Here is a 27273-nt window from a genome sequence, read left to right on the forward strand (position 1 = left end):
CTGAGCCTCAGATTATGGCCTCCCCTGCACGTGCGAGCAGAAGGCACAGCTCACCTGTCCACCACATACGGGCACCTGTGCAGACCAGCCATAGGAAAATGTGCCAGGGACAGAGGATGATCAAGCTCTACCAATAACCTGGACAAATTCTGGGTGAGCTCCTGGATGGCCGAGGGTTTTGCCTCTGTATCTGCAAAGAGGCCTCAACTAGGAGTGCTCTTGGGACTTCCCAGCTCCAGCAGGCCCACAGCCGCTGTCATCTCTCCAAGCATAAAGACCGCAGTGACAGATACAACGGGAAGCCAGCTGAGTGTTTTTCTGACCATGAATTTGATCTGATGCAGCTGTGATAATGCCCCTGACAGTATACTGGGAAAGAAGAAAGAAAGAAAAGGGAAATATTCTAAGAAGTGCAGACAGGAAGTTCAAAAGAAGATGGCTACAGAATGACCCTCCGGCCTCTTAAAATCCTCAGTAAGTCCACGGCAAGGCCAGACAAAGCGCCTGCTAGCACCGGCCATTTGGCCATTTAGATGATCCACAGGAGATGTTCATTTACAAAAAAAATATTGCCTCCCAAAGAACACTGGAGAGAACATGAAATCAATACAGCTTTTCTAGAAAACAACTGGGCATTCTTGTATCAAAATTCTTTGTAAATACGGGCAACTTCGTAATTCCAACTGCTGACAATCGGCCTCCTCGGAAGAGGTATCAGAGAGGTGTCTAAAAACTACCAGACAAAAGTATCTGGAGATAGGCTGAAGTACAGTAAGTACAATCTGAATGTACTTCTGGTGCGTGTGTGTGTGTCTGTGTGTGTGTGTACTGGGGATTGAAGCCAGAAGCATTCTACTTTTGAGCTATACTCCAGTGTCCTTCCTCCTTTTTTCCAGTCTTGAGAAGTTGTTGAGGCTGGCCTCGAACCTGAGCTCCTCCTGTCTCAGCCTACCGAGTACTGAGACTATAGGTGTATGCCACCATACTCAGCTTGAATGTACTATTAAACTCTACACTTAAACAGTCTTCAAGATGGTACATCTTATGTATATTTAACCACAATTAAAAATAAAAAATTCACCATGAATTTATAATAACAAAGATAAAGCACCACGGGTCGTGCCACAATTTTTTTTAAAGTAAAAAATAATGGCCGAGTATGATGGTATACATCTCTAATCCCAGTACTTGGGAAGCTGAGACAGGAAGATTATAGCCTCAGCAATTTAGCAGGGCTTTTAGAACTTAGCAAGACTGTTTCCATTATACACACAGACACAGACAGACAGACAGACAGACAGACAGACAGACACACACACACACACACACACACACACACACACACACACGGTCTGGGAGTATAGCTCAGAGCTATAATGCTCCTGGGTTCAATCCCAGAACCCACATATACACACAATGCAAAAAGGCAGCTGGAAACTAATTTAAAAATCAATTATAAAATATTGAAATAGTCAATAAAAAGTTATTTCAGCAAGCTGAAAATTGTTCATGATGAAATATGAAGTAAAAAAAGAAAAGGTAGACCACAAAAAGAGTGTGGTCTCAGGTTAGGTAGAAGCAATTAAAAAAAGACTAGAAGAAATTATATTAAAATGCAGGCAGTAGTTTTTAATAATAAGATTTCCAATTTTTCTATAAGAAATATTATTGCAGGGAGGGAGCACCTTGGCAGACATTAACTCACTGTCCAAGAATCATCCAGACAGGATGACTTCCACCTTACAACCTGCCCGTTTACAAGTTTTTTTCTTATAGAAACAGATAGCAAGAGGGGCTTTCAAAACTGTTACGTGGGCGATGTCAACTTTGAGATGGAACAGGAATTGTGCTGGCAGAAGTGGAAATGGCCTGACCTTTCTAGTCTCCCTAATACCAGTCAGTAAAGAGCAGCAGGGGGTTAGGATCATTATCTGAGAAACTGGGGCCCCAAGTGTTTTGGACTTTGGAATATTTGCATATGCATAATGAGATATGATGGGGGTGAGACCCAAATCTAAACATGAAATTTATTTATATTTCACATTGGTTTTATACCCATAGCCAGAAAGTAATTTTATACAATACTCTCAATGTGACCTGTCCTATGAGCTCAGGTGTGGAATTTTCCACTTGAGATGTCATATCAATGCTCAACAAAGTTTCAGACTTAGGAGCATTTCAGATTTTGAAATTACAGAAGCCCAACCTGTGTCACCTGTTTGTCACTGTTTTCTGCTGTATACTTCACAGTATTAAAAAAGGTCACTACTCACTCATGCCCGACCCTTTTGATTGTTTCATAATGGGCCTAAAGTGATCTGGGAAAAGAAATGCTAATATAAAATAACTAACGATATTACAAATATATAAACCACAGGAAATGGGCTTCACTCTTCTCTGAAAGACAAAAGGATACATTACAAATATTAATGGATCTTTAATCCAAAAAGGCTCACAATAGTCACAGAACTACTTTAGTGGGTGCTGGTCCTTGTTTTCACCACCAGAAATGAATTTTCCATTTAGAAACACACACACACACACACACACACACACACACACACACACACTTAAACATTACTAAGAAAATGGAATCTTCTAACTAGCAATGGGGAAAAATACAAGTGGAGGAGGTTGGCAGGAGGTTTAAAAAACAATAGCTCTTGATATAAAGTAGAATGTAAGAAACTCGATTATGTAAAATACAGGGCACATTACTGAAAGGCTAATGAAATCATCTCTTGCCCAGAGTTCGCAAGATCTAGGGCTAATCACCAATTGTATTAATATAAGTTTTCATTAATACAGGTTATATGGTTATTAAGGGTTATGTGCCTCATTACAGAGATTTGTAGAGTCTGACCCTTGTTAGAGTACTAGTTCCATTCTCTGACTAACATCAATTAATGAAGAGTTTCTATCCAAACAAGTAAAACAGGTTTTTTTTTTCTTCTTCAAAGCACTTTCTAAAGAGAGAGAGAGAGAGAGAGAAAGAGAGAGAGAGAGAGAGAGAGAGAGAGAGAGAGAGAGAGAGAGAGAGAGAGTCTAATCTTACAAATCAGAACAAAAGTCATCAGGGTAATTTCAGAGTTGGGTCCCCACACAGTGCACTGGGTTGGCAGGGTGGGGCGTGGGGCGGGGAATGGTTCCATACCTTGTGGGAGCTGCACACACACTGTACTCACTGTATCATTAGCACCAACAGAGCTAGCTTCTAAAATAGACGGATATTTTTAAATCCAGTACACATTCACAGCCATATGTCAATATTTTTTTAACAGTCAGGTAGAACATTAGGGCTCCCAATACTTTCCCAACGATATGGTTTTAAGCAGAAATCTGTGAGACATTGTGCAAAAAATGTATTATCATTTAATGTATTGAGTCACTGCCATTTTTAAGCAAGTATTTCTGCTCTTAACTTTTCAAATTAAAATTATCAAGACAGTGAAGCCAAATCACCACTGTGAGACACTAATTTGCTATACAAATTTGGGCAGCACATAAGAATTGCTCTGCTAGAGATATTTCTGTTTAGTTTATTTCGTTACCATTTGGACCACAAACATCTAATGTGGGAGATTTTTATTGCATTAAAAGGTGGAATGATGCAGAACTACTCCTCCCTACTATTCATAAGGCCAAGCAAAGAATTCAGCAGAAATAAATTTTATTGCCATGGAGAAAAATTTTAGGATATTTCCCCAAAACACAAATATCTAATATAGCACATTAGGTATTCATGCTTGATCAGGATTTTTCTTTTTTTTTGGGGGGGTGGTACTGGGGGTGGAACCCAGAAGCTTTCTACCTCCGGGCTATACTCCCAGACCTTTTTAATATTTTATTTGGAAACAGGGTCTCACTAAGTTGCTGAGAGCCTCACTAAGTAGCTGAGGCTGGCTTTGAACCCGTGTGATCCTCCTGTCTTGGCCTCCCAAGCGCGGGGATTACAAGCGTGCGCCACCATGCCCGGCAGATGAGAATTTTTCTAGCCTTTACCCCCACCCTGCCTGAAGACTTCAAGAAACCCTTCTGGATAGCCACACTTCCTAAGCTGGCTGTGCCATTCCTCACTACCCAGAGTCCTACTAAAACAGACACTAAATGTTTTAGTAATAATACATTACATATGAAATGCAGCATTCCCTGGGGACTCTCAGATGCCCCCTAGCCCTAAGGTTCATCTGCAACAGCACAGATGATAGGAAGGAACACAGGGCTGTAATCTTAGTACTTGGGAAGTTGAGACAGGAGGATCACAGGTTTAAGGCCAGCCTCAGCAACATACCAAGGCCCTCGGTAACTTAGAGAGATCCCATTTAAAAAAAAAATAATAATAAAAATAAAGCTGAAGAGGTCTAGCTCAGAGGTAGAATGCCACTGGGTTCAATTTCCAGTACCACAAAAAAACAAAATTCCAAACCTCTGAGCCAGGTATAGTGGTGTATTCCTACAATCCCACTATTTGAGAAGCAGAGACAGGAGCATCACAGGTTTGAGGCCTGAGGGAGACCCTATTTCAAAAACAAAAATAAAAATGGCTGGGGGTATAGTTTGAAAGTAGAATGCCCCTGGATTCAATCCACTGTATCAAAACTAATGAGAAAAAATCCCAAATACCAAATTTCTGCATTTAGCATTAGCTTCAACTGAGGTCCCAAAGGGTACAGATGAGTGCAAAATTATCTATTTTACACAGAATAAGTATACTTAAATAAGACTTTCTGGCCATCGTTAATCATCAGGTAAATGAAGCATATACTGCCAAAGAAACAATTATTCAGTGATACTTGTGAAAACACAGAAGGGCACACTTTATCAAGCTGTGGGAATTGGGACCCCTGTAGTGGAGTCCTGCGGTCAGGGAGAAAGATTGGGCTCATCTCTGAATATAGCATGGCCTGGTGGGAATTTATAGCCAAGGGGCAGAGTGGGAGTGAATGAATAGAGCTCTACAAAGAGGAAATATTAGGAGTGAGGAGCGAGGATTCCTGCTGAAGACAACCAGGGTGCCCAGGCACTACCTGTGAGATGGGGGAGGATGAGAAGACCGGTCGGATGGGGGAAGGTCCCACACTCAACCAGCTTAGCAGACTTCACTCAAACCAGATTTTACAAGGGAACGCACAAGTGGGCCTGGGAGAAGGTTCAAGAACTTGACTAAAGTTTGGCCAAAAAAAAAAAAAAAATTTAACTGGAGAAACCCATGCTACCTCCAAGATGCACCCCTAGCTCCCCCCCTTTTTTGCAATAGCTTCTCACTAAGTTGCTGAAAGACTCGTTAAGTTGCTCAGGTGGGTCTTGAACCTGAAACCCTCCTGGACCAGCCTCCCAACTACTGTGATCCCAGGTGCGTGCCGCCACACTCGGCGAAGAATTTTTGTCAGTACATACACTAACTCAGAGGAAGAGGGCAAATGACTTAGCTGATAAAATATAAAAGGTAGGCTGCTGGGTAGTTTTTAGAATGTAACAGGAATTCCAACCAGGGTAACCTAGCAGGAGAGGCAGTGTGGGAACTATGATTTAAAGGAAGAGAGGACATCTGACATAGATATGTAGCAGTAAGGAGAGCAGAGAGGGAAGCAAGGACATTTCAGGAATTTCCCCAATTACTGATAAACAGGTCAAATTCCTTGGCACAGGAAATCACTTCATACCAAAAAGGTTTCCAAGTTCCAGCTAATGATTGGACCATAAACAATCTTGTCCAAAATAAGAAATTTCTAGAACAATAAAAGTTTTGGATGCTCGCCAAATTCACAGCACCATTTCTAACATTCAAAGCCTTAAGATTTGTCCTCTTGATTTTACCCCCCACCTAAACTTCCACTAGATGATTCATAAAAAAAAAAACGCATGTGTCATCTCAAGTAATACAAATATTTAGGAAACGAGAAAAACAGATACTAATTAATTTCAGAGCCTCAAGGGCACATTTCTGAATATGTTTATGTGTAATTGAGAAGAATCTCTGTGTTGGCATATCATCAATAAGGCCCCTAATTATCTTGCCTTTTTGGAAGTAAAGACTCAGCAAGTCTAAAAGAATATCAAAGAACGGTTATAATTCCAGGTATGAGCATTTGGGAAAGATTTTCCTCACATCTGAATCAGAACCTCTCAACGTTAAGTAATATCTGGACTTTTTTTTCTGGGGGGTGGAATGTTAAATATAAGAAGTAGATCACGATGAGGCGAGCTAAAATACTTTATACAAGTAATCCATAAGTCCCTGGCTTCATCCCTTTACAAGTCTGAATTTTCATAAGCAATTTTATAGCTGTTCCAATGCTGAATGGTGTAATCAAGTAAGATCATCAATATATAATGCCTGATACCAATAAACAGACTGTTGTACTATGACACTTGCTGACATCCATAGCCTTTAAACTAAATGGTCCAAGGTGCTCCTTAGTTTATCAGCAAGAAACCAACAAAAACTGATGGTTACCATTAGTGCTGAAAATAAAATCCTGAATCTTTGCAGAAGTCCAGGCTGGGCAGTCCAAACAGTTTAAATGGAGGTTGAACTAAAGAGACAAGTCTATTAAAACTAAAGCTTTAAGAACGTTCTTTTCCTTCTTCAAAAGTAACTGTAATTAAACCTCATTCTCCTGGAAGGTTTGCTGTGGGTTCTCATTTTGCATGACTTCACGACGCGTACTAATTCTATAAGCAGGAGGGCTTGTCTGGATGCCGTGTTGCTTACCTGGGGATTTTTTGTTTGATCTTGGCTGCACCGAGTGAGACTGTCGAGGCAGCAAGGGTGATGAAGGCAGAGACATGGAGACGCCTTTGGCCAAGCTCACCCGGTACGTGTCCTCTGCTGTGGCAAGACCGCTCCCGGGAGAGTCACTGCCATGCCCAGGGGGCAAGGCTAAAGAGGGCTCCTGACTGAAGTCACCTCCTGCAGTGGAGAGATAATACCTTAGGTTACACCATCCATTACCAACTAATTTGAATATCAGAGAACTACATCCTTAGAGTATAATTCTCACATACAAGGCATGCTGGATTTCTTTTAAATGATTTCTCCTGGTCACTCTTAAAACTCTTTTACCCTGTGAGGAATACTTTGAGCTTTAACACTCAATCATCAATGAACCCTCAACCACCACCCCTTTCTGTACCGCCCAATTGGTCTGGTTTCTTTCTAACAAGAGATCCAAGAAGTCATGGATCTGAGATTAGATCAAGTACGCATGAGCCTAGAAGCTGTGACTGCAGCTAAAGTAAGGGAAGGGATTACTAGCCTTGGTGTGGGTATCAGTGGGAACAGTTTTAATGTTGAGCTTCAGCAGACCTCCTGTGCCTCCTGCTGCTTCTCTCCAATGAGCAGAGTCCTGCGAGGTCTAGACGCTCCCATATTCCTTCCCTGCACCATCCCTCTGCTCTCTCATCCCGTGTACTCCACATACCCAGGGCCCATCCTCTCACACCTCAGCCATGCTCTCTCATTGGTGAGGTTCCCTTGGCACTCAGTTCCTAAGTGAACCTGAGGACAAACAAGCTTACTATTACGAAAAACCATCCTATAGTAAATGAATCCTCCAAAAATCAAGAGGATACAATTATAGTATAGGAACTATACGAGGAAGAAGCCTGGAGTGGCGGCGCATGCCTGCACTCCCAAGATCTAGGAGGCTAAGACAGGAGGATGGCATGTGTAAGGAGAGCCCCAGAAACTAACAAGACTCTCCGCGACTTAGCGAGACCGTTTCCAAACAAAGTAAAAAGAGTTGGGAGTGTATCCTGGAGGTAGAATGCCTCCAAGTTCAATAGGAAGGAAGGAAAGAAGGAAAAAAGGAAAAAAGGAAGGAAGGAAGGAAGGATCTATCTTGGTTGGAATCAGCATCTCAAAACAAAAACAAAAAACTGGGTGTGGTGGTATAAGCCCACACAGAGTACTTGGGAGGCTGAGATAGGAGTATTACAGGTTTGTGGCCAGATTCAGCAAATTAGCAAGAACCTCAGAAGCATACTGAACCCTTGTCGCCACCTTCCCTTATTTCAAAATAAAAAATAAAATAAAGGGCTGAGGGTGTGGCTCAGGGAATGACCCTGGGTTCAATTTCCAGTACCAACACAGACACACACACACACACACACACACACACACACACACACACACACTGGAATTAAACAAGGACACTCATGGCAAATGCCTAAGAGAGAGTTCTGACCCTCAAGGAAGGAAGCAGGCAGGAATTAGTTGAGCCCCTGCCTCCTGGAGTCCATGTCATGAACAATGGCCCAGCCCTGGTTCCTAGGCAGCACTGTCACCAACCCCCAGGATCCAGCCTGGACTCTGGCAGACACACCTGTAGAGATCTTGAATCAGCGCACGAAGCCTCCTGCCTGCCTTTTTTTGCAATGAAGTGGCTCTCAAGGCAGAGCTGGGTAAGCGTAATGCCAACCCCCACTGGGGCTGAATGCCCACCACTCTGAAAACTCTGGAGAGAGGAGGGACAGTTGCTTTAGGATCACCAGGTATTATCTCCCCACCCACTCAGAAGCATTTCTTTTCTTTTCTTTTCTTTTTTTCTTTTCTTTCTTTCTTTCTTTCTTTCTTTTTTTTTTTTTTTTTTTTTTTTTTTTTTTTTTTGGTGGTACTGGGGATGGAACCCTTCTACCTCCGGGCTATACTCCCAGACCTATTTTATATTTTTATTTGGAAATGCTGGCTCCGAACCTGCATGATCCTCCTGTCTCCGCCTCCCAAGCACGGGGATTACAAGCATGTACCACCACGCCCAGCCTCAGGAGCATTTCTACCTATAGGTAAATAAAAACCCAGACTCCCAGCCATTTAATTTGGGAACACAAAAGAAGGGAGAAATACATATAACCACCAGAAATATAAAAAATAAGCTCATTAGCAAGAAAAGTTTTAGTAAATGCTTAGGATTCTACAGCACTGTATACGAGAAATTAGGGATTGAAGGGTGGAAGATTTAAAGCATTTCCTAATTGCAAATTCTGCCCATAAACTTTGTTTATATCAAACAAAGCAAATATTTTCATTAACTGCAGATCTGGTGGGGCTGAGTTTCAGAGCACGCTCTAGCCATGAGGATTTCCAGCCTTTGGAGCAGCTGGGCTCTGGCACTTTGGTAATATGCAAGCTGCAATAAAAAATTTTAAAAAATTTAAAAAATAGACTTAGAGATGGGCCGAGGGAAGAGGATCTATTTCAACATGACTTTACTATCTTGCTATAATATCTGTCCCAAACATGCTGTTCTGTTTGGTTTTTCAGAAACAAACTTCAAGCTTCCTTTTATTAGAAAGACACAAAGCAGGGAGAGAAGTTTTGTGGATGAACAGGAGGCACAAAGCACAAAGTGGGTGATCCAGCAGCTCAGACGCCGGAGACGGCACAGGAGCCTGCAGCTTGAGCTCTGACCTCACCAGGGCGGGAGGTTAAGGTCAGAGAAAGCCCAGAGCAGCCCACGACGCCAGAGGCAGAAAGTGAAAATCTCTTAGGGGCATCCACAGGAACAATACGATATTGGTTCTGGGCAACATGACACCAGAAACGCTCCGGTTGATTTAACATTCCTCAGCAGATGCTTAAAGAGGTTTAAGAGGAATTAAAGACGTTTTGCTTTTAACAACCAGCACGGCTGGCACATTTCTTTCAGCCCTGAATAGATGTTGTTTTCTTTTAACTGCGACCTATTTTATTCCCCCCTTCAATTAAGTGATGGGAAACACACTTCAATCACCCTTCCTGTTGCTGCAGCAGAAACAGCCAGGCTGGGCAAGACAATGCATCCTCACCAGGGTATGAAAACCATGCTACCAATGGCCAGGGATTTACTAAGCCTCCCCCTGCTTCACTGGCAGGTGTTTCCCATGGAACATTGACACACCACAGAGAGTCACATCTACCCCAACACGCTTTCAACTCAGTGAGCGCCACATCCAATCACATGGCGTCAGACAGGAAGCTGGGGGCCTGATGAGGAACCAGGGCCACAGCCAGGACCTCCCCACAACCAGCCAGCCCAGGCTCTAACATAATCCCCACTCCACTGGTGTAGGAGCTTTGGGGGAAAACAGATATCCCCACAGGAGCCAGATTCTAAGTGAGTTCAATATATAAGGAGTAAACATGCTTTCGTTGTAAAAGAAATTGATACATTAGGCTTTGCAAGTTACACACCATCTCTATCATTCATATACTAACACCTTTTTCTTATTTATTTTGGCATTGGGGATTGAATCCAGAGCTTTCTACCTCTGAGCTACACCCCCAGCACTTTTTATTTTACATTTTGGAACAGGGTCTTGCTAAGTTGCCGAGGCTGGCCTGGAACCTGCAATATTCTAGCCTCAGCTTCCAAAGTACTAGGATTACAGGTATGTAATCCTAAACCATGCCTGGCCCCTATTCTCAAAGTCACAATTCCCCGAATTTTAAAAACAAGAGACCTTGCTGGTCATTGTGGCGCACGCTTGTAATCCCTGCGCTTGGGAGGTGGAAACAGGAGGATCGCACAGGTTCGAAGCCAGCTGCGCTGGCTTAAGAGAGCCTTTTTCCAAATAAAAGTAATATGAAATGGGTCTGGGAGTGTAGCCTGGAGGTAGAAGGGCTTCCAGAAACCCCCCAAAAGGACATGGGCACAAATGGACACTTATAAGGCCCTATCTGCTTGTAACAAATAAAAATAAATATAGCCAGGCATGGTTATGCATGCCTTTATTTTCAGTACTTGGAAGGCTGAGTTAGGAGGATCACAGGCTTGAGGCCAGCATATGGTAACCTAAGTGCCTGTTTCAAAATAAAAAAATGTGGGAAGATAACGACCGAGAAAAGTGGGGCTTAAGAGCCCCGCTAACAACCAATCTCTATTACCACAAAATCAGCACCTTTCATAGCCAGAATACACCATCACCAGAGAAACAAAAAAATCACCAGCCCCAGAGAGGAGGGGGTCTCAGAACGGAGCTCAGAGCCACAGAGGAGATATGCCAGCCTCATGGCCGAGGACGCGGCAGTAGTGCCTTACTGCCGGTGGCAGCGGCGACTTCACCGGACGGCTATGGCTACAGACCAACGCACTCAACAGCCCACCAGGTTCCAGAAAGAAGTGGCGGACAGTGAGCCGAGGGACTCAGAGTGGAGCTCAAAACCAGAGAAGAAATACGCCAGCCTAACAGCCGAAGGCATAGCAGCAACACCATATTGCCACCAGCGGCAGCAGCAAATTCACCGAGTCCACTACAGCTCCATCTGCGCACTCAACAACAGTGAGTCAAATTGCGGGTCCCAGAGGAGAAATCCCAGTACTGCACTCCCAGGGATGTGAATCAGTGGGGGAGTGGCGGTGGCAGAAATATCACACCATAGAAGAACGCCCAACCTGGCACCCCCCCCCCATAGTCTAAAGCAGCCTCTATTGACTCCCTGAGTCTTAGACTCTGTGATACAACCCAGTATAGGAGTAGTGGGGTCTGAGATACCACAGACTCGAGATCCAGAGCACCTTAAGTGAAGTCGTAGTGACCCAAGGGAAGAACCCAGAGAAGGCACAAACTCCCGAAATCATGGGAAAGAGGAATAACACTGGAGCAATGAATGCCCACAACTCCACAACATCAGAACCTGATAAAACAGAAATTCAAAGATTTCTAGAAGATCAAATCAGGAAAATAACTGTAGAAATAATAGAGGTGTTTCAAAAAGAATTCAGAGAGAGCCAAAAAGAGATAAAGGATGCAATTAATGAAGTAAAGGCCTCAATTCAAAGTACAAACAACCGATTAGACCACATGGAGAATAGAATCTCGCTCTTAGAAGATGAGCAATCCAAAAATGAACGCATAGTTTCTAATCTAGAAAAAAATAGCCAACAGCAGGAATCTTACATTGAAGAAATATGGGCCCATTTTAAGAGAGCTAACCTAAGAATAATTGGAATAGAGGAGGGAAAAGAAGGTAAAACCAAAGGGATCAACAATCTCTTCAAGGAAGTAATAGCAGAAAATTTTCCAAACATAGAGCAAGAGGTTGATACACAGATCCAGGAAACTTATAGAACTCCCCTTAGACAGGACCGAAGAAGAGGATCCCCACGCCACATAATTGTCAAAATGACCAATGTGGAAGCCAAGCAGAGAATCTTAAAGGCAACAAAAACAAAGGGCCAAGTGACATTCAGAGGCAAACAATTAGAATCACTCCAGACTTCCCAAACCAAGTCATGAGAGCCAGAAGGGCTTGGAGTAACATATTCCAAACTCTGAAAGAAAACAACTTCCAGCCCAAAATTTCCTACCCAGCAAAACTTTCTATCAAATTAGATGGAGAAATAAGAAGCTTCCATGACAAACAGAAACTGAAGGAATTTATGTCCTCAAAACCAGCGCTAGAGAAAATACTCAAAGAGATTAACTACAAAGAAGAAATAGGTAACACACACCAGAACCAGAAAAACAAGATTTTCCATCCAACAGACAACTAAGATTAGTTATCTGTGGAGATTCATTATTTATGTTAGTCTTATACCTATCTCTAAATTGTATTGTTTGCTTTTATTGTTGTTAATTTTTAGGATTTCTAGTTGGAATATTAATATACCTTCAGATATAGCATTTGGAAATATTTTATCCCATTCTATCAGTAACTTCTCTGTTTACATTGTCTTTGGATATACAATATTTTTTTTTTTAGGGAGTTTGTATACCCTTTTGTTGCCTGTGCCATTGAAATCATATCCAAGAAATCACTACCAATTTCAATGTTGTGAGGTTTTATGACCCAGATTTTCTTCTAAAAGTTTATAGTCTTAAGATTTATATTTAGGTCTTTTATCTATATTGAGTTAATATTTGTATATGGGATTAGGTAGGGGTCCAATTTTATTCTTTTTCATGTAATTATTATTTTTCAACAATATTTAGTTAAAAGATTATTATTTCCTCCACCAAATGTTCGTGGAAACCTTGTCAAAAATAACTTGACAATATATGGAAGAATGTATCTCTAGGCTTTTATTTAACTCCAATGGTTTATATATCTGCCTTTATAACAGTACTACACTGTTTCAATTACTGTAGCTTTATATGGTTTGAAATCAGAAAATATATATCTTCTAGCTTTGTTCTTTTTCGAGATTGTTTTGGGTATCTAGAGTCCATAATCCATATTAGAATAGATTTTTTTCTGAAAAATAAATGTAGAAATATACGATAGTTTCACCTAAAAAAAGAAAAGAAAAGAAATATTCTCTGGTAAGAAAGAAAGCAAAAAGAAATATTGAAATGTTATCTTTAAGTTATCAAAAGCTTGGTATCAGACAAATGAAACTGTTATGTAAGATTATCTTTTTTTTTTTTTTTGGGTGGTACTGGGGTTCCTGGAAGCCCTTCTATCTCCGGACTACACTCCCAGACCTATTTTTACATTTTTATTTGGAAACAGGGTCTCCTAAGCCAGCGCGCGCGCGGCTGGCTTCAAACCTGCACGATCCTCCTGTCTCTGCCTCCCAAGTGCGGGGATTACAAGCGTGCGCCACCACACCCGGCATGAGATTATCATTTTTAATTTTGGATAAATTGCTATAATACTAGATGTCAACCACTAAGCCAAGCATGGGAAGGAGGGATGGGGAGGGAATGGGGTGGGGATCGGGTGGGGGCTGACTGGGCGATGTGTGCATGTATGTTTACAAAAGTTTTTTTGTATCCCACTATGATGTATGAATACAGTGCACCAATAAAAAAAAAAAATAGAGCCGGGCGTGGTGGCGCACGCTTGTAATCCCAGCATTTGGGAGGCTGAGACCTGAGGATCGCGGTTCACAGACAGCCTCAGCTACTTAGTGAGGCCCTCTGCAACTCAGTGAGACCTGGTTTCAAAACAAAGAATAAAAAATAGGGCAGGGGATATAGCTCAGGGGTCGAATGCCCCTGGGTTCCATCCCTAGACCCGCAAAAATAAATAAATAAATAAATAAATAAATAAATAAAAACAAACCAAAATAAAAACATAATATAGGGCTGGGGTATAGCTCAGAAGAAGAATCTCCCTATTTTCAATCCTCACTACACACACACACACACACACACACACACACACACACACACAGTTTAAGAGTAAAAAATAATGGAACTACCAAAAGCAATAAAGCCATCTAATAAGGCATTGAAATTGGCAGAAATGGCTTTTGATAATAGTTTTTATTTAAAAATTTTTTCACTATGACAGACAATGAAAGAGAATTTAAATCCCCAACAGAAGAAAATGTGAATCTGGGAGATGAATGTTAGAAGGTGAGGTGCAGAATGGCAGGGCCCGCCCGCCATCGCAGATTAAAGTATGTGGAGTGCAGGATTAGAGATGGCTTTAAAAAGCAGGGCAGCGAAGGCGGGGGATGCAAGTGAAAGCCTATTTCAGAAAGGGTAGGCCTGAGAGAGGCAAGGGTGAGCTCAGACATTCAGGTAAATAGGTCTGCAGAGGCAGGAAATAAGATTTCCATTTATTGTGCCATTGAAATGGCTCGGGAAGGCGGGGGGTAAGGGGGATGTGAAGGCTTAGAATAGAAAGAGAAAGATGTTCTGTTTATCCAGCTCCAGAAAATGGGACTTGTGCGATCCACTTAACTAGGGCACTAACTGCATTACCGCATCTTCCTTGCAGTTCCTGCCTCCAAGCACACTAATGTTTCTTAAACACATTTTCCATCATAAGGTTTTATAAGCACATAACTCATATATAGCTACAGAAACACAGAAAATTGGAAAAGATTTCCTTTATATGATCTACTGTCATTTTTGAACCCTGCAACTGAAAGCACTTTAAACAAAGCATTTTATGTCTTATGGGATCTTCAAGTGTTTAGACAGAGATACTGATCATTAATGCGCATGGTCAAAGAGAATGTTCTGACAAATGCATCCAAGTAATCTTCAAAAGCACAGTCACATGATCAGAGTCAGTTCTCAAACAATACCACTCAGAGACAAGAAAGCAGCTAACCCCCAGGCATGGGGAAACCTAGCCAACAGGACCAAGGTACCCTTTTGCCTTCAGAAAAGCACCAAGTGGATCTACCTAGAAATCAGTAAATACTGTCCTCATGCTCCTTGTTAAAACATCAAACGTACAAATGTGCTTTGCCCTGAAACAGATGAGTAAACAGACTGGCATTTCCTCTCTAATTGTCCATTTTTTTCCTTTAAGACATGTCAGATGCAAAAGTTTCTGCTTTATAAAGATATGAGTTCAAGCCAGGCGTGGTGGGGCATGCCTATAATCCCAGTACTTGGGAAGCTGAGACAGAAGGATCGCAGTTTTGAGGATAGACTCAGAAAAAATAATAACTAAAATAAAAAGGGCTAAGGTGTAGCTCAGGGGTAGAATGCCCCTGGGTTCAATCCCCACTAACACACATACACACTTGACCTTAGACAAACTCCCACCCTGAAAGTCCACAGACGTGAACTTAGTGATAAATGTTTTTATAAATGTACTGGTACCAGGACAGAGTGTTTGTTGCACTCTAAATATGACCTCATTCGATCTTCCCAACCACATCACAAAGCAGGTACCAGGACTAGCTCCCTTCTCAGATGAAAAGGAAAGGATCAGGCACCATGCCCAAGGAGCCAGCAAATGAATCCAGGCATCCAGACCCCCGGTCCTTTTCTCAGTACTGCTCCCCTTCAAGAAGGCCGCTGAGATATGCTTTCAGCATTATGTCATTTTCTATACTTAACAGGGAAAACCAAAATTAGTATATGTAGGTCCACATGCAGTACAGGGCCATGGTGAAAAGAAACCTAATCCCTCGTCTATTTTCCCAGCCTTTGCCGGCCGGTTAATTAGTTCCTCAGCACTCCTAGAATGCACCACCGAGAGGCAGCCAGGCCCAGTGATCATTAATTCTCTTTCAATCACACCTAATGCTGCTGCCACTTAAGTGAAGTGGACCTAGACAGAGGTGTTCAGTCATCAAGCACCCTGAATAGTTTCTTCTCCTTCCACTTGGTTCCACATGTTCATTAATTAATTCCTGCCTCATTCGGTCTGCATTTCTACTGTGTGGATGTGCCCGGGGCCATCCTGCCCCGGAGAATGCCAAGTCCTGCCCCTCTGCCTGGCCCGGGTGAAGAAAGAAGTATTGGGTGAGCTGTGCTTGAGAGAAGTCTGGAAAGGTTCCTCTGACATGGGTCTGGAGTTCATGGTGCCACATTTCCTCTGCAGCATATGGACATTACCCAGCTCCGCAGGCCTTGAGGACCACGCTATAGTTGGGATTCTGTGGCTCTGCCGGGTCTAAGGCCTGTGATCTTACACCTGGTCAGGGGAGCAGTTTCCAGGCCCTGCCCACCGGAGGGAGCCTGAGCATGGCCCAGGAAGCTGCCATAACTGGTAATGGTTTCAAAAGCTCACCAAGTGATTCTGATGAGCAGACACAGAGATCGAGGACCACTAGGACAAGACGGGGGTAAAAAGATCTAAAATGTTTGTGTTCCATTCATAAGATGAAGACAGAAAAACTCCAGGAAATACTCAATCATGACAATAATTAAGTTTCCATTACTCAAAACACATATTCGCCAAGTGTGTGTATACATGTGTAAATACACAGTATACACACATATGCTGCTATTCTTGTATATGTAAACATACACAACTGTTTGTGTATGAAGCCTCTCTAGAAGGACACATGGAACCGTGGTAGTGGCAGCCACTGGGAATGAGAACTGACCAACAGGTGGGAGGCCAACACTTGTATACAGTTGAAATTTTAAGTGCATATGTTTTCTATAAATATTTAAACCTATATTCCCTAGGATTGTGCCATATGTAGATGTGATGATCTTTAGGCCAAAGGGGCCAGCTGCTCTGACCTCCCTTAGCAAGTAAGTACAATAAAGTTTGATTCCACAAAATACATGTTCAAAGACACATGTGCAGTGCTTACTGCTCAAAGGTGAGCTTGTCTGCAGTTGGCTGAGGTGCACACAGGACAGGGAGAAGGTGGAGCGAGAGCCTACTCTGAAGGTCAGATGCCAGTGGCTCAGGGCTATATCACGATGGGCAGGCATTTTCTTCTCTTTGCACCGGGCATCTTTCTCCTCTCCAGAGCTTGGTCATCCCCGCTGTCACTGGTGGTGTGGGCAGACCTGGCATGCACACATGCCCAAAGACACTAGAACCCTAAATGGAAGTGGGAAGCACAGGCAGGGGGAAAATGTAGAGACTAACAGGGGGAAATCGAGGCAGGACAGGACCAAGGAAGAGAGAAATCAAGGGAAGAGGGGAAACAGCCAATCAGGGCAGGGACAGGATGGGAGTGGAGCGCAGATGGTTAAAGTATGAATTGCTGTTTGTGTTTAAAACTGCATCTGGCAAACAGTCCTGACGAAGCCTCTCCCAGGACCCGGCTAAAGTAGCTGCAACTACAAAGTAAAAGGCAGAAACAATAATAAAAAAAATAAGCATCAAAAAAGGGCACTGCCAGGAAAGAAAAGAAGTCCCGGTTATTGTAAGGAAGACAAAGGAGACAAAAAACGGGCGGCCTGACCACACCACAGCCTGTGAAATGGCAGGGCCTGCCATGAGGCAGGACAGAAGCTCAGACCCTCTTCACCCAAGCTTGCCCCACAGCTGAAGACTCGGCTCATGCTATCTGATGAGACGGTTTCTCTTTCAGCGGTAAGCTTCTTCCAAAATCATCAATGGTGAGGTGCTGAGGAAACTGACAGCTCATCAGTGAAAGGGAAGGGCGCATCTGCCTGAAAACTCAGAGAAAGACTGAGAACAGTTTCAGGGGCTGCTCCAGTACCCCCGATGAAACACAGGATGGCCTGGCCTCTATGGCTGCACATGGTGCTTCTGTTCTGATTAGCTAAGCTATAGCCTCTGATCAACTCACACGCCAGAGAACCAGTCAATGATCAAGATAGTAAGTTTGGGAAGGTTTCCCCAGGATATAGAAGAAAGGGGCAGAAATTCTAACAACGTAAAAAAAGATTAAGGTTACATAAAACAAAGGTATTTCTGAGAAGACATAAGGACAATATAAAGTAAAACAAAACACATTTTTGAACTGAGGAGTGCAGACAATAAGGACCCACCATGTTCTGGACCATATCTAGACTCACCTGGTAAAACTTTAAATTGAAAGTTAAAGGGGAGATTATCACAGGCATCCAGGTAAATATTTGAAAATGTTTAACAGGCCATAAAGTCACCGCTGGGTTCAGAGGCACTTGCCTGTGACCCCAGAAACTCCAGAGGCTGAGGTAGGAGGATCCTATACTCAAGGCCAGCTTCAGCACCTTAGTAAGACCCTGTCTGAAAATAAAAAATTAATGGTTGGGGTTTAGCTCAGTTGTAGAGTGCCCCTGGGCTCAATACCAAGTACCCCAAATAAATAAACACACAACAAACACACACACACACAGCACAAGAGACACTGAAAGGAACCAGGACCCCGGTGTCTATCACACTGGTTTTCTAGAGCTACTCTAACAAAATACTACATATTGAATGGCTTAAATAACCAGAACTTATTTTCTCACGAACCTGGAGGTTGCAAGCCCCGAATCAAGGTGTGGGGTGTGGGTTGAGGCCACCTTCTCTCTGAAGGCTCTGGGAAGATCCTAGCCCATGCCTTTCTCTTGGCTTCTGGAACAGCCAGCAATACTTGGCTTGTGGGCCTATGGTGCCAGGCTCTGCCTACACTATAGCAAGCCGCTCTCCCTCTGACTCTTCTATAGACACTGGGCATATGGGACTGTGGCCCACCTAATGCAAAAGGATTTCAAGTTATTTTAAGTTGATTACATCTGCAAATAACTTATTTCACCAATTTTAAGATTCTATTTCTCAATAGGGTCACTTTCAAAGGTAGTGTATTAAAAGTTGATACTTAAATATATCATGAGGAGGGGAACACAATTCAACCTACGACACTTCTTTTGAACACCAAAAGCCAAAAGTTAAAAAATAACATCTGCCAGGTGTGGTGGAGCACATCTATACTTGGGAGGCTGAGACAGGAGGATCACAGGTTCATGGCCAGCCTCGGTAACTTAGAAAGGCCCTCCACAACTTAATGAGACCCTCTTTCAAAATAAAGATAAAAATAGAGGTAGGGGGTATAGCTCAGAGGTAGACCACACTGGGTTCAATCCCTAGTAACACACACGCACAACACACACACACACACACACACACACACACCCCTCTACAAACTCAAAGAAGTAAAGAGTAAACAGCAAGACCAAGTCTGTACCAATTTCCATCAAATGCCATTTCAACCACAAAACATCATGAGATACTCTAAGGCTCAGAAAACATTTATTCTTTTGAAGAAGAAAAATAAGTTACTTAAGAGAAAAATCAGAATTAACTATTCAACAGTGGGAATATTATGGTTAAAAATAGCCAAACAACGGCCGGGCATGGTGGCACATGCTTGTAATCCCAGCATTCGGGAGACTGAGAGGAGACCAGAGGATCGCGGATCATGGTTCATGGACAGCCTCAGCTACTTAGCGAGGCCCTTTGCAACTCAGCAAGACCCTGTTTCAAAAAAATAAAAAAGACTTAAAAATTGGGCTGGGAGTATAGCTCAGAGGTACAATGTCCCAGGTTTCATCCCAGTACTGCAAACAAACAAACAAACAAACAAACAACAAACTGTATAACCCAAGCCTTCTAATACTTCATTCACCTCTCTCTCTCCATGCCCTTCTTATTGAGGAAATGTGTTTGTTGAACCAGAATCCTTCATCCCACAATGCAGAATCTCTCACCTTATCTGTGCGACTTCTTAAAATAATAACTGGTAGGACCTGCCAGACCTTGCTAACAATGGCTCACATTTTTTAGATGACTGGGACAAGGGGCAGAGAACGCTTTCTCTGCCCCACCCACTCCTCTAAACAAGCAGAGAGGCGCAGAACACCAGAGACCATTCTCACTGCCAAGGAACCAATTACAAAAAGAAAAAGGAAAATCAGTTTACCATATGATTGACACTTGAAAACTATGTGGAATAATGATCTAAGCCAGTATACACAATCCTTTATATGCCATATGACAATAATGGGAAAATAACGTACACAACCCTAAGCTTGGAAGGTAGTTTGATAAAATGTTGACAGTGGCTGTTCTCAAGGGGGTGGAGCAGGGATGGTTATTTCCCCCTTTCTTTTCTGTTTTCAGTTCTGGCAGCTTTTACAAGAAGAATGTTTTGTAAATAAAATGCATTTTATTTTCTAACACACACTTGAAATGTAAATTTGTATCTCTCTCCTTTTACTTTCCCAGGAAGAAGGGCTTGCTTTTCTTTTATCCAGGAACCTCCAACTATGCCCACTGTTGTTAGAAACTCCTGGCTCTGACGTGCCCTTTCCAGCCAGTATGCACTGCACATGTCCTGTTCCTACTGAGGCCAGCCTGTTCACTGAGCCTACAATGAAGTTCTGGATCGGCCTCCCCCTACGACAGGCTTAAAAAGGAACATGTCCTTGGCGGTCTGTGCTCCAACTTCCCTGTCTTCAACCTCCAATCTCAGCCAATGAATGCTTTTCTTAACATTAAGCTCCTTCAAAAACAATCTACACACACACTTTTGATTTATAACAACATAGAAAACTCCATTGTTTCTGCACAACTTCCTTGGGGGTGACATGAGCAATGATAACAGGACTGTGGTGCTGCACATCACACATATTATGCCACCAGGGTCCCCGGAACCGAGCTGTGAGGCAGCCTGGGACTGCTGCTGCCCACAGGATGCCTATGGCTGGGGCCATTCTCCATCTCTACTACCTGCCTGGCCCCAGGGTTACTGAGGTTCACTTACCCTGGAAGTTCACATTAAGCAGGTGCCCAAGTAGAGCGTTAGGATTTTGAGTTCTGTTGAAACTGTACAATTTTGCCCATTGAGTATATCTATATCTGTCCTAGTAATGAAGATCAGGCCAGCAGTTATTAAGCCCTGTGTGTACCTGGCTAAGCTATGCACATACCTCCACTGATTCATTTATCCTATTACATTGGAAGTCGATGCCCCTTTATTGTAGAATAGGAAGCCAAGGCCTAGGGAAGCTGCGTGAGTTGCCTGGGGTTCCCAGCATGCAAAGAGGCAGTACCAGATTTGAAGCCAGGCACTCTGACTCCAGTACTGGAACTCAACACAGTGGCCTGTCGTCCCAGAAAGCAGAGTCCCTGCCTGAGGTGCCTACAGGGCATGCGCCAAACATTGCGGGGTGCTTAAGAAATCCTGACTGTTACCCACAAGTAATTGAGCAAGTCATGATTCTCTGAATGATAATCATCAGGAACATTCTGTCATATTGGACATGCTGACATTTTGGGGGTGGAAAAATAAGTGGAGGGAAAAAGACTTTTAGAACAATACCATAACCAGTACACCACCCCCTCACTAACTACTCAACTCAAATGCAGACTCTGGCAGTCCCACCAGCAAAGCTGTCTGCCAGCCGGCTCATCATGAGAGAGAGGGGAGAATAAGAGGGAGCTACCATTTATCTTATTTCAACTCCTCACAAGGAAAATGGGACTAGAAACATCGGGGGGGGGCGTGTCTCCAAGTTTCTAGGCAGCACAGAAAGCTTCTTCCCCACAAAAATACATTAGAAAATGCAACGTGACTAATTCAGTTCCCTTCTAGAAAGAAGCAGATGAAATCAACTGTGTACATGTGGCCATTTAACAAGGTCCTTTTCAGGCCTGTGTTGGAGTACGAGGAGTGGGGGAGAGAATGAGATGAGTTTGCATTTCCTGTACTGCATTTGTATGCCTCTTGCATACTTTTTTATTTTTATTTGCCATATTCCTGCTCCATCATCAACACCATTGAGGGGGGGGATCATTGCTTGGTTTTCAAAACAGCAGCCTCAATGACATGTCTGGTGAAATATCTTAGCAACAATGTCAATATTGTCTCGCTCCAGCTAACCATATTAACATTCCACTCTAATCATGATTTCTCAAATATAAAGTGGAATGCAAGTTATTCACTTCATTCATTCCTTGAGTATTTCTCTGGGAAAAGAGCCCTGTAGCATCATGTAAATTAAGCATCAAAATCATACTCACTAGCAATTACTCTTTGTGTATCTCACTTGCAAGTATAAGTATGTGAGTAAACAAATGTTGACAAGGACCAGGCATAAACGCAAGAACCAAACAAAATATAGTGGCATGTCACTTTGATCACATCTTGTCCCTTGTTATGCCTGTAATGGAATCCTTTCACTTATCTGCCTGTATATCCTGATTTCAAGTTCATTTTTATAGGACTGCCAAGAACAGGGTTTACTGGATAATGGGGGATCTGCTTTTCCTATGAGTTGTCAAAGTCACATACACATATATCTGCTGTATCGCTTGTTGGGCTTGTCTCCACAGTGACACAGAAAGTATAGTATGCTAGCAGCTCTCAAAACCCTTAAAAAATCATTCACCCCCCAAAAAAATGCCTTGGACCCACTCCTGATGAGCGATCCAGTAGGTTTAGGGGGAATATGAGTCACTAGTACCTAGGTGAACTGGCAAGGTTTAGGGCTTATCGGATGATACAATTACATTTGAGCTATTCCTGTAAAGCTGAAGTGACACTAAAATACATGTACACGATGCCTCTGGAAGCACACATATCTCTAGACACAGGCACTCAGGCCCTGCCCCCTTCCATCTCCTAGCAAATGCCTGCCCAACCAGACTGTTTACAGCAACTGTCCCTGCACACTCTGCCGAGGACATGCCTATTAGCGCAGCTCTTTCCTCCATCTGCACCAGATGGGATGGTGAGGGTCATGTCTGCCATGCAGACGAGTGAGCTAAGGAAACAAAAATGTCCAAGACGCCACCGTCTACCAAAATCCAAAGGGGAGCATCCAGGGGTCAAAAAAGCAAAGAGCCAGAAAGGTATAGAAATCACCATAAATCATAATAAGAGCAGCATTTACAAAATGCTTATTAAGACCCAGGCACTATTACAAGCACTTTAATTCATTTGATCTTCTCAAGAACCAAAAAACAAAGGAGTAGTCATCCCTTGGTACTGTTAGGACATTGATTCCAAGAGCCCCAGTGGATACCAAAACTGAGGATGCTCAAAAGTCCTTTCTATAAAATGGCATTGTATTTGCATATAACTTACAAGTATCCCCCTATATAATTTAAATCATCTATGGATTACTAACAATGTCTAGTACAATGTAAATGCTATGCAAGTCATTTAATGCTATATTTTTTAGGAAATTACAAGAAAATAGTCTGTACACATTTAGGATACATACAACTTTTTTTCCCCCCTCAATATTTTCAATCTGCAGTAGGTCGAATCTGCAGAAATTAAACCCGCGGATGCAGAGGGGCTGACTGTGATGTCACTATCCCCATTTTACTGATGGGAAAAAGGAAAACAGTGATGTTAAGCGTCTTAAGCTGGGCACGGAGTCCAGGCAGCCTGGGGGCTGCACTGCCCAGTCACAGGCTTTGGAGAGAGAAGCTGAGTTCTAATCTTACCTCTGCCTCTTCGCAAGTGCGTAGTCTTAACATGATTCATAAAGACTGATAAACTCTAGGTAATGCGAGGCTATTTTGTAAGCATTTTGGACACTGACACACAGTCTGCTCTCAGTAAGAAGCAGCGTTTTGTAAGCACTGCCATGTTTTCTCCAGAGGATTCACTTCCTGTTTACCTTTGGTTCATTTCCTGGTTTAACATCTGGAGAAAAAGGTAGCTCCCCCCTCCAACGGCTGAATATCAAAAACTTCTGATACAAGTTTCAGCATCTGTGAGAATATACTTTATTTCCTTGCTTAATAAACATTTCTTCCAAATCAAAGATGCTACGTGTGTTTTGGTTTTTTGCTTTTGTGGTACTAGGGTTGAATGCAGGACCATTCTGTCTCTGAGCTATACTCTACTCCTGTTTTATTTTAAAACAGGGTCTCACTAGGTTGCTGAGGGGCTCACTAAATTGCTGAGGCTGGCCAGGAACCTGTGATCCTCCTATGTCAGCCTTCCATGAACTGGGATTACAAGGTGTACACCACCATGCCTGGTTTACTATGTGGTTAAAAAGGAAAAACAAACAAACAAACAAACAAAAAAAAACCCACAACTCCCCACATCTTCAATCAATCCTGATTTTTTTTTTTTTTTTTTTTTGGTGGTACTGGTGTTCCTGGAGCCCTTCTACCTCTGGGCTACACTCCCAGACCTATTTTATACTTTTTTATTTTTGGAAACAGGGTCTCTTAAGCCAGCACTTCCAACCTGCACGATCCTCCTGTCTCTGCCTCCCAAGCACAATCTGCCTCCCAAGTACAATCTAAATGCGGGGATTACAAGCATGTACCACCACGCCTGGCATATTACTGAAATTTTAAAAATATTTTTCATCTCAGCTGGGTGTGGTGGCTCATGCTTGTAATTCCAGCTCTTGAGAGGCTGAGACAGGAGGATCACACAGGTTCGAAGCCAGCCTCAGCTACTTAGTGAGGCTCTCAGCAATTTAGTGAGACCCTGTTTCCAAATAAAGTATAAAATAGGTCTGGGAGTATAGCCTGGAGGTAATAAAGCCCCTGGGTTCCACCCCAGTATTATTTTTTCATCTCATCTGGATCACATTCTTGCTATAAGATACAGAGATCATTGCCTTAACTTTGTAGACCAAGAGAACTAGGATTCAGAAAAATAACGGTTTGCAAGAGAACTAGTAGGTACAAATTTGAGACTTTTGCCTAAGTTTGTAAAGTCAAACCAGCAGAGCTCTTACTTAACTTTAAGATGCTGCTTTCCTAGATGAGAAGGGAGCTCAGGGACTGGTTAGGGAATCCAGTAACCATGGTAACAATTTCGTGGCCAGAGGGGAACGAGCCCTCCAGACTCTCTAATCTTGGAGCTAAGGATGCAGCTCTAAGAGGTTTAATCAGATTATCAGCAAACTCGCACACAAAGCAGAGAAATAAGGAGCTGATCTCCTTTAAAAAGTGATTTGTAACCTCCTAGTCAGTTTTCAACACTCGACTTACAGAATTAATACAAAACTCTTCACTTAATCCTACCAAAAATAAAGGATGACTTATGTGAATCGTTTTAGGCTTTATAATTCAAAATGAAACAGGAGACGAGCTTGCCTACTTAGAACTTTAGCTAGTAAGCTATCAGTGGTTACTATTCATCAAAATATTAAAGTAGCCACTGAACCCAGCACAAAAATAGGAAAATAGGAGAAACTTAAGTTTACTTTTATTACTGACAAGTACTCATACAACACAAGCTATGTGGCAAGCATGGGCTTAAGCACTTTATAAATATTAACTCGTTTAATCCCCAAAAGTGAGCCTAAAGCAGGATGGTAAAGTAATATGTCCAAATTGGTGGGCTGTGGAGCCAGATACAAACCCATGCAGCATGGTTACAAATAGCTAACAAACAAAAAACTGTATTGAAACTCATACTAAAATACTGCCTAACTAAACCGGGCATGGTGGTTCACACCTGTAATCCCAGTACTTGGGAGGCTGAGATTGGAGGATCGCAGGTTCACGGAAGTCTCAGCAAGTAGTGAGACTCTTATGAAACCCTGTTTCAAAAATAAAATTTTTTGGCTAGGGGGATTGACTCAGAGGTAGAAATCCCTCTGGATTTAATCCTCAGTACTGTCAAAAAAGAAAATTAAAAAAAGGAAAAAAGAAAAAGGGGGGATTTGACAAAGTTTAAAAAAATAATAAATGAAGTTGTTGCTCAGTTTATCTTACGCTCAATACTTATAAAAACACAGGTGGTGGTTGTTGTTATTATCACTGGTACTAGGTATTGAACCCAGGGGCATTCTATCTCTGAGGTATACCCCTAGTTTGTTTTTTTTATTTTGAAAGAGGGTCTCAGGGTCTCACTATGTTGTGGAGGACCTCACTAAACTGCAGAGGCTGGCCTCAAACCTGTCTCAGCCTAAGTACTGGGAGATTCACTACGGATTTGATTTGTAATGATAACAAGTAAAAAATGTAATTATCTATCAACAGTGAACTAATGAATTATAGTATATTTATTCAATGTAATACTGCGCTGCCTTAATGTATTAGTATGTAATAATATGAAAAAAAAAAACTGGGCATGGTGGCACATGCTATAATCCCAGTATTTAGGAGGCTGAGATAGGAGGATCCCAGGTTCAAGGCTAGCCTCAGCAACTTAGTGAGACCTGTTTCAAAACAAAAAGTAAAAGCCAGGCGTGCTGGCGCACACTTGTAATCCTAGCATTCGTGAGGCTGAGACTGGAGGATCACGGTTCATGGACAGCCTCAGCTAATTAGTGAGGACCTCTGCAACTCAGTGAGACACTGTTTAAAAAAAAACATAGGACAAGAGCTGTAGTTTGGCAGTCAAATGCCCCTGGGTTCCATCCCTAGACCCGCAAAATAAATAAATAAATAAAATAAATAATAAAAAAGAAATAAAATTTAAAAATAAATAAAAATTAAAAAAAAAATAAAATAGGGCTGAAATGGGGTATGTCTCAGAGGTAGAATGCCCCTGGGTTTGAGCCCCAGTACCATGTACACACATAAATTAATTAATTATTAATTAAAAATATGTTGGGGCTATGGATCGGCTCAGTGGTAGAGTGTATGCCTACCGTGGACAAGCCCCTGGGTTCATTACCCAATTCTGCAATAAATAAACAAATACCTAAAAATAAAGTTAATCAATATTGTGATTTACATTTAAGTCCATGTTGGGTTTGGAATCTATATAAGTACCGTACCGATATGTGCCGGGTGTGGTGGCGCACGTTTGTATTCCCTGTGCTTGGGAGGATTGCACAAGTTAGAAGCCAGCCTCACTGGCTTAAGAGACCCTGTTTCCAAATTAAAAAAAAAAAATTATATATATATGGTCTGGCAGTGTAGCGCAGAGGTAGAAGGGTTTCCAGGAACCCCAGTACCACCAAAAAATAAATAAATAAGTACTAATATGTGAACCTATGCACACAGATGTATAGAAAATACCTAGACTGGTCATAATAAGAAACCTACCAGTAATTGCCTTTGGGGAGTGAAAAAAGGAGGCAGAGCAAAAGGATGGTCTGTGCTCCTAACCGATGATACCAGAGTATAGCTTTGGCTTTTATAATTCTCTGTATTTAGCTGCTACGCTTACAGAGTTTGAAAGGATTTTCTAAAACAAGTTGTTTCAAGATAGGATGGATTTATAACAGTCACGCCGATACCAAGCAAAACTTGGCTTTATG

General features: G+C 42.3%; 1 protein-coding gene across 4 annotated transcripts in view; it reads right to left on the reverse strand.

The window, feature by feature from the left end:
- The window catches only part of TANC1 (tetratricopeptide repeat, ankyrin repeat and coiled-coil containing 1), a gene marked incomplete at both ends in the record, with an annotated part of 266865 nt that overhangs the window by 123793 nt on the left and 115799 nt on the right, over positions 1-27273 (reverse strand). For all 4 annotated transcript variants that reach the window (XM_080688764.1, XM_080688762.1, XM_080688763.1 and 1 more), the window contains one exon: positions 6716-6913. In XM_080688764.1, coding sequence (XP_080544890.1) covers positions 6716-6913 — 198 coding nt within the window. The remainder of the gene's footprint in view (positions 1-6715; positions 6914-27273) is intronic.

This window comes from Muscardinus avellanarius (genome assembly GCF_963383645.1).
Source record: "Muscardinus avellanarius genome assembly, chromosome: 2".
Classification (NCBI taxonomy): domain Eukaryota; kingdom Metazoa; phylum Chordata; class Mammalia; order Rodentia; family Gliridae; genus Muscardinus; species Muscardinus avellanarius.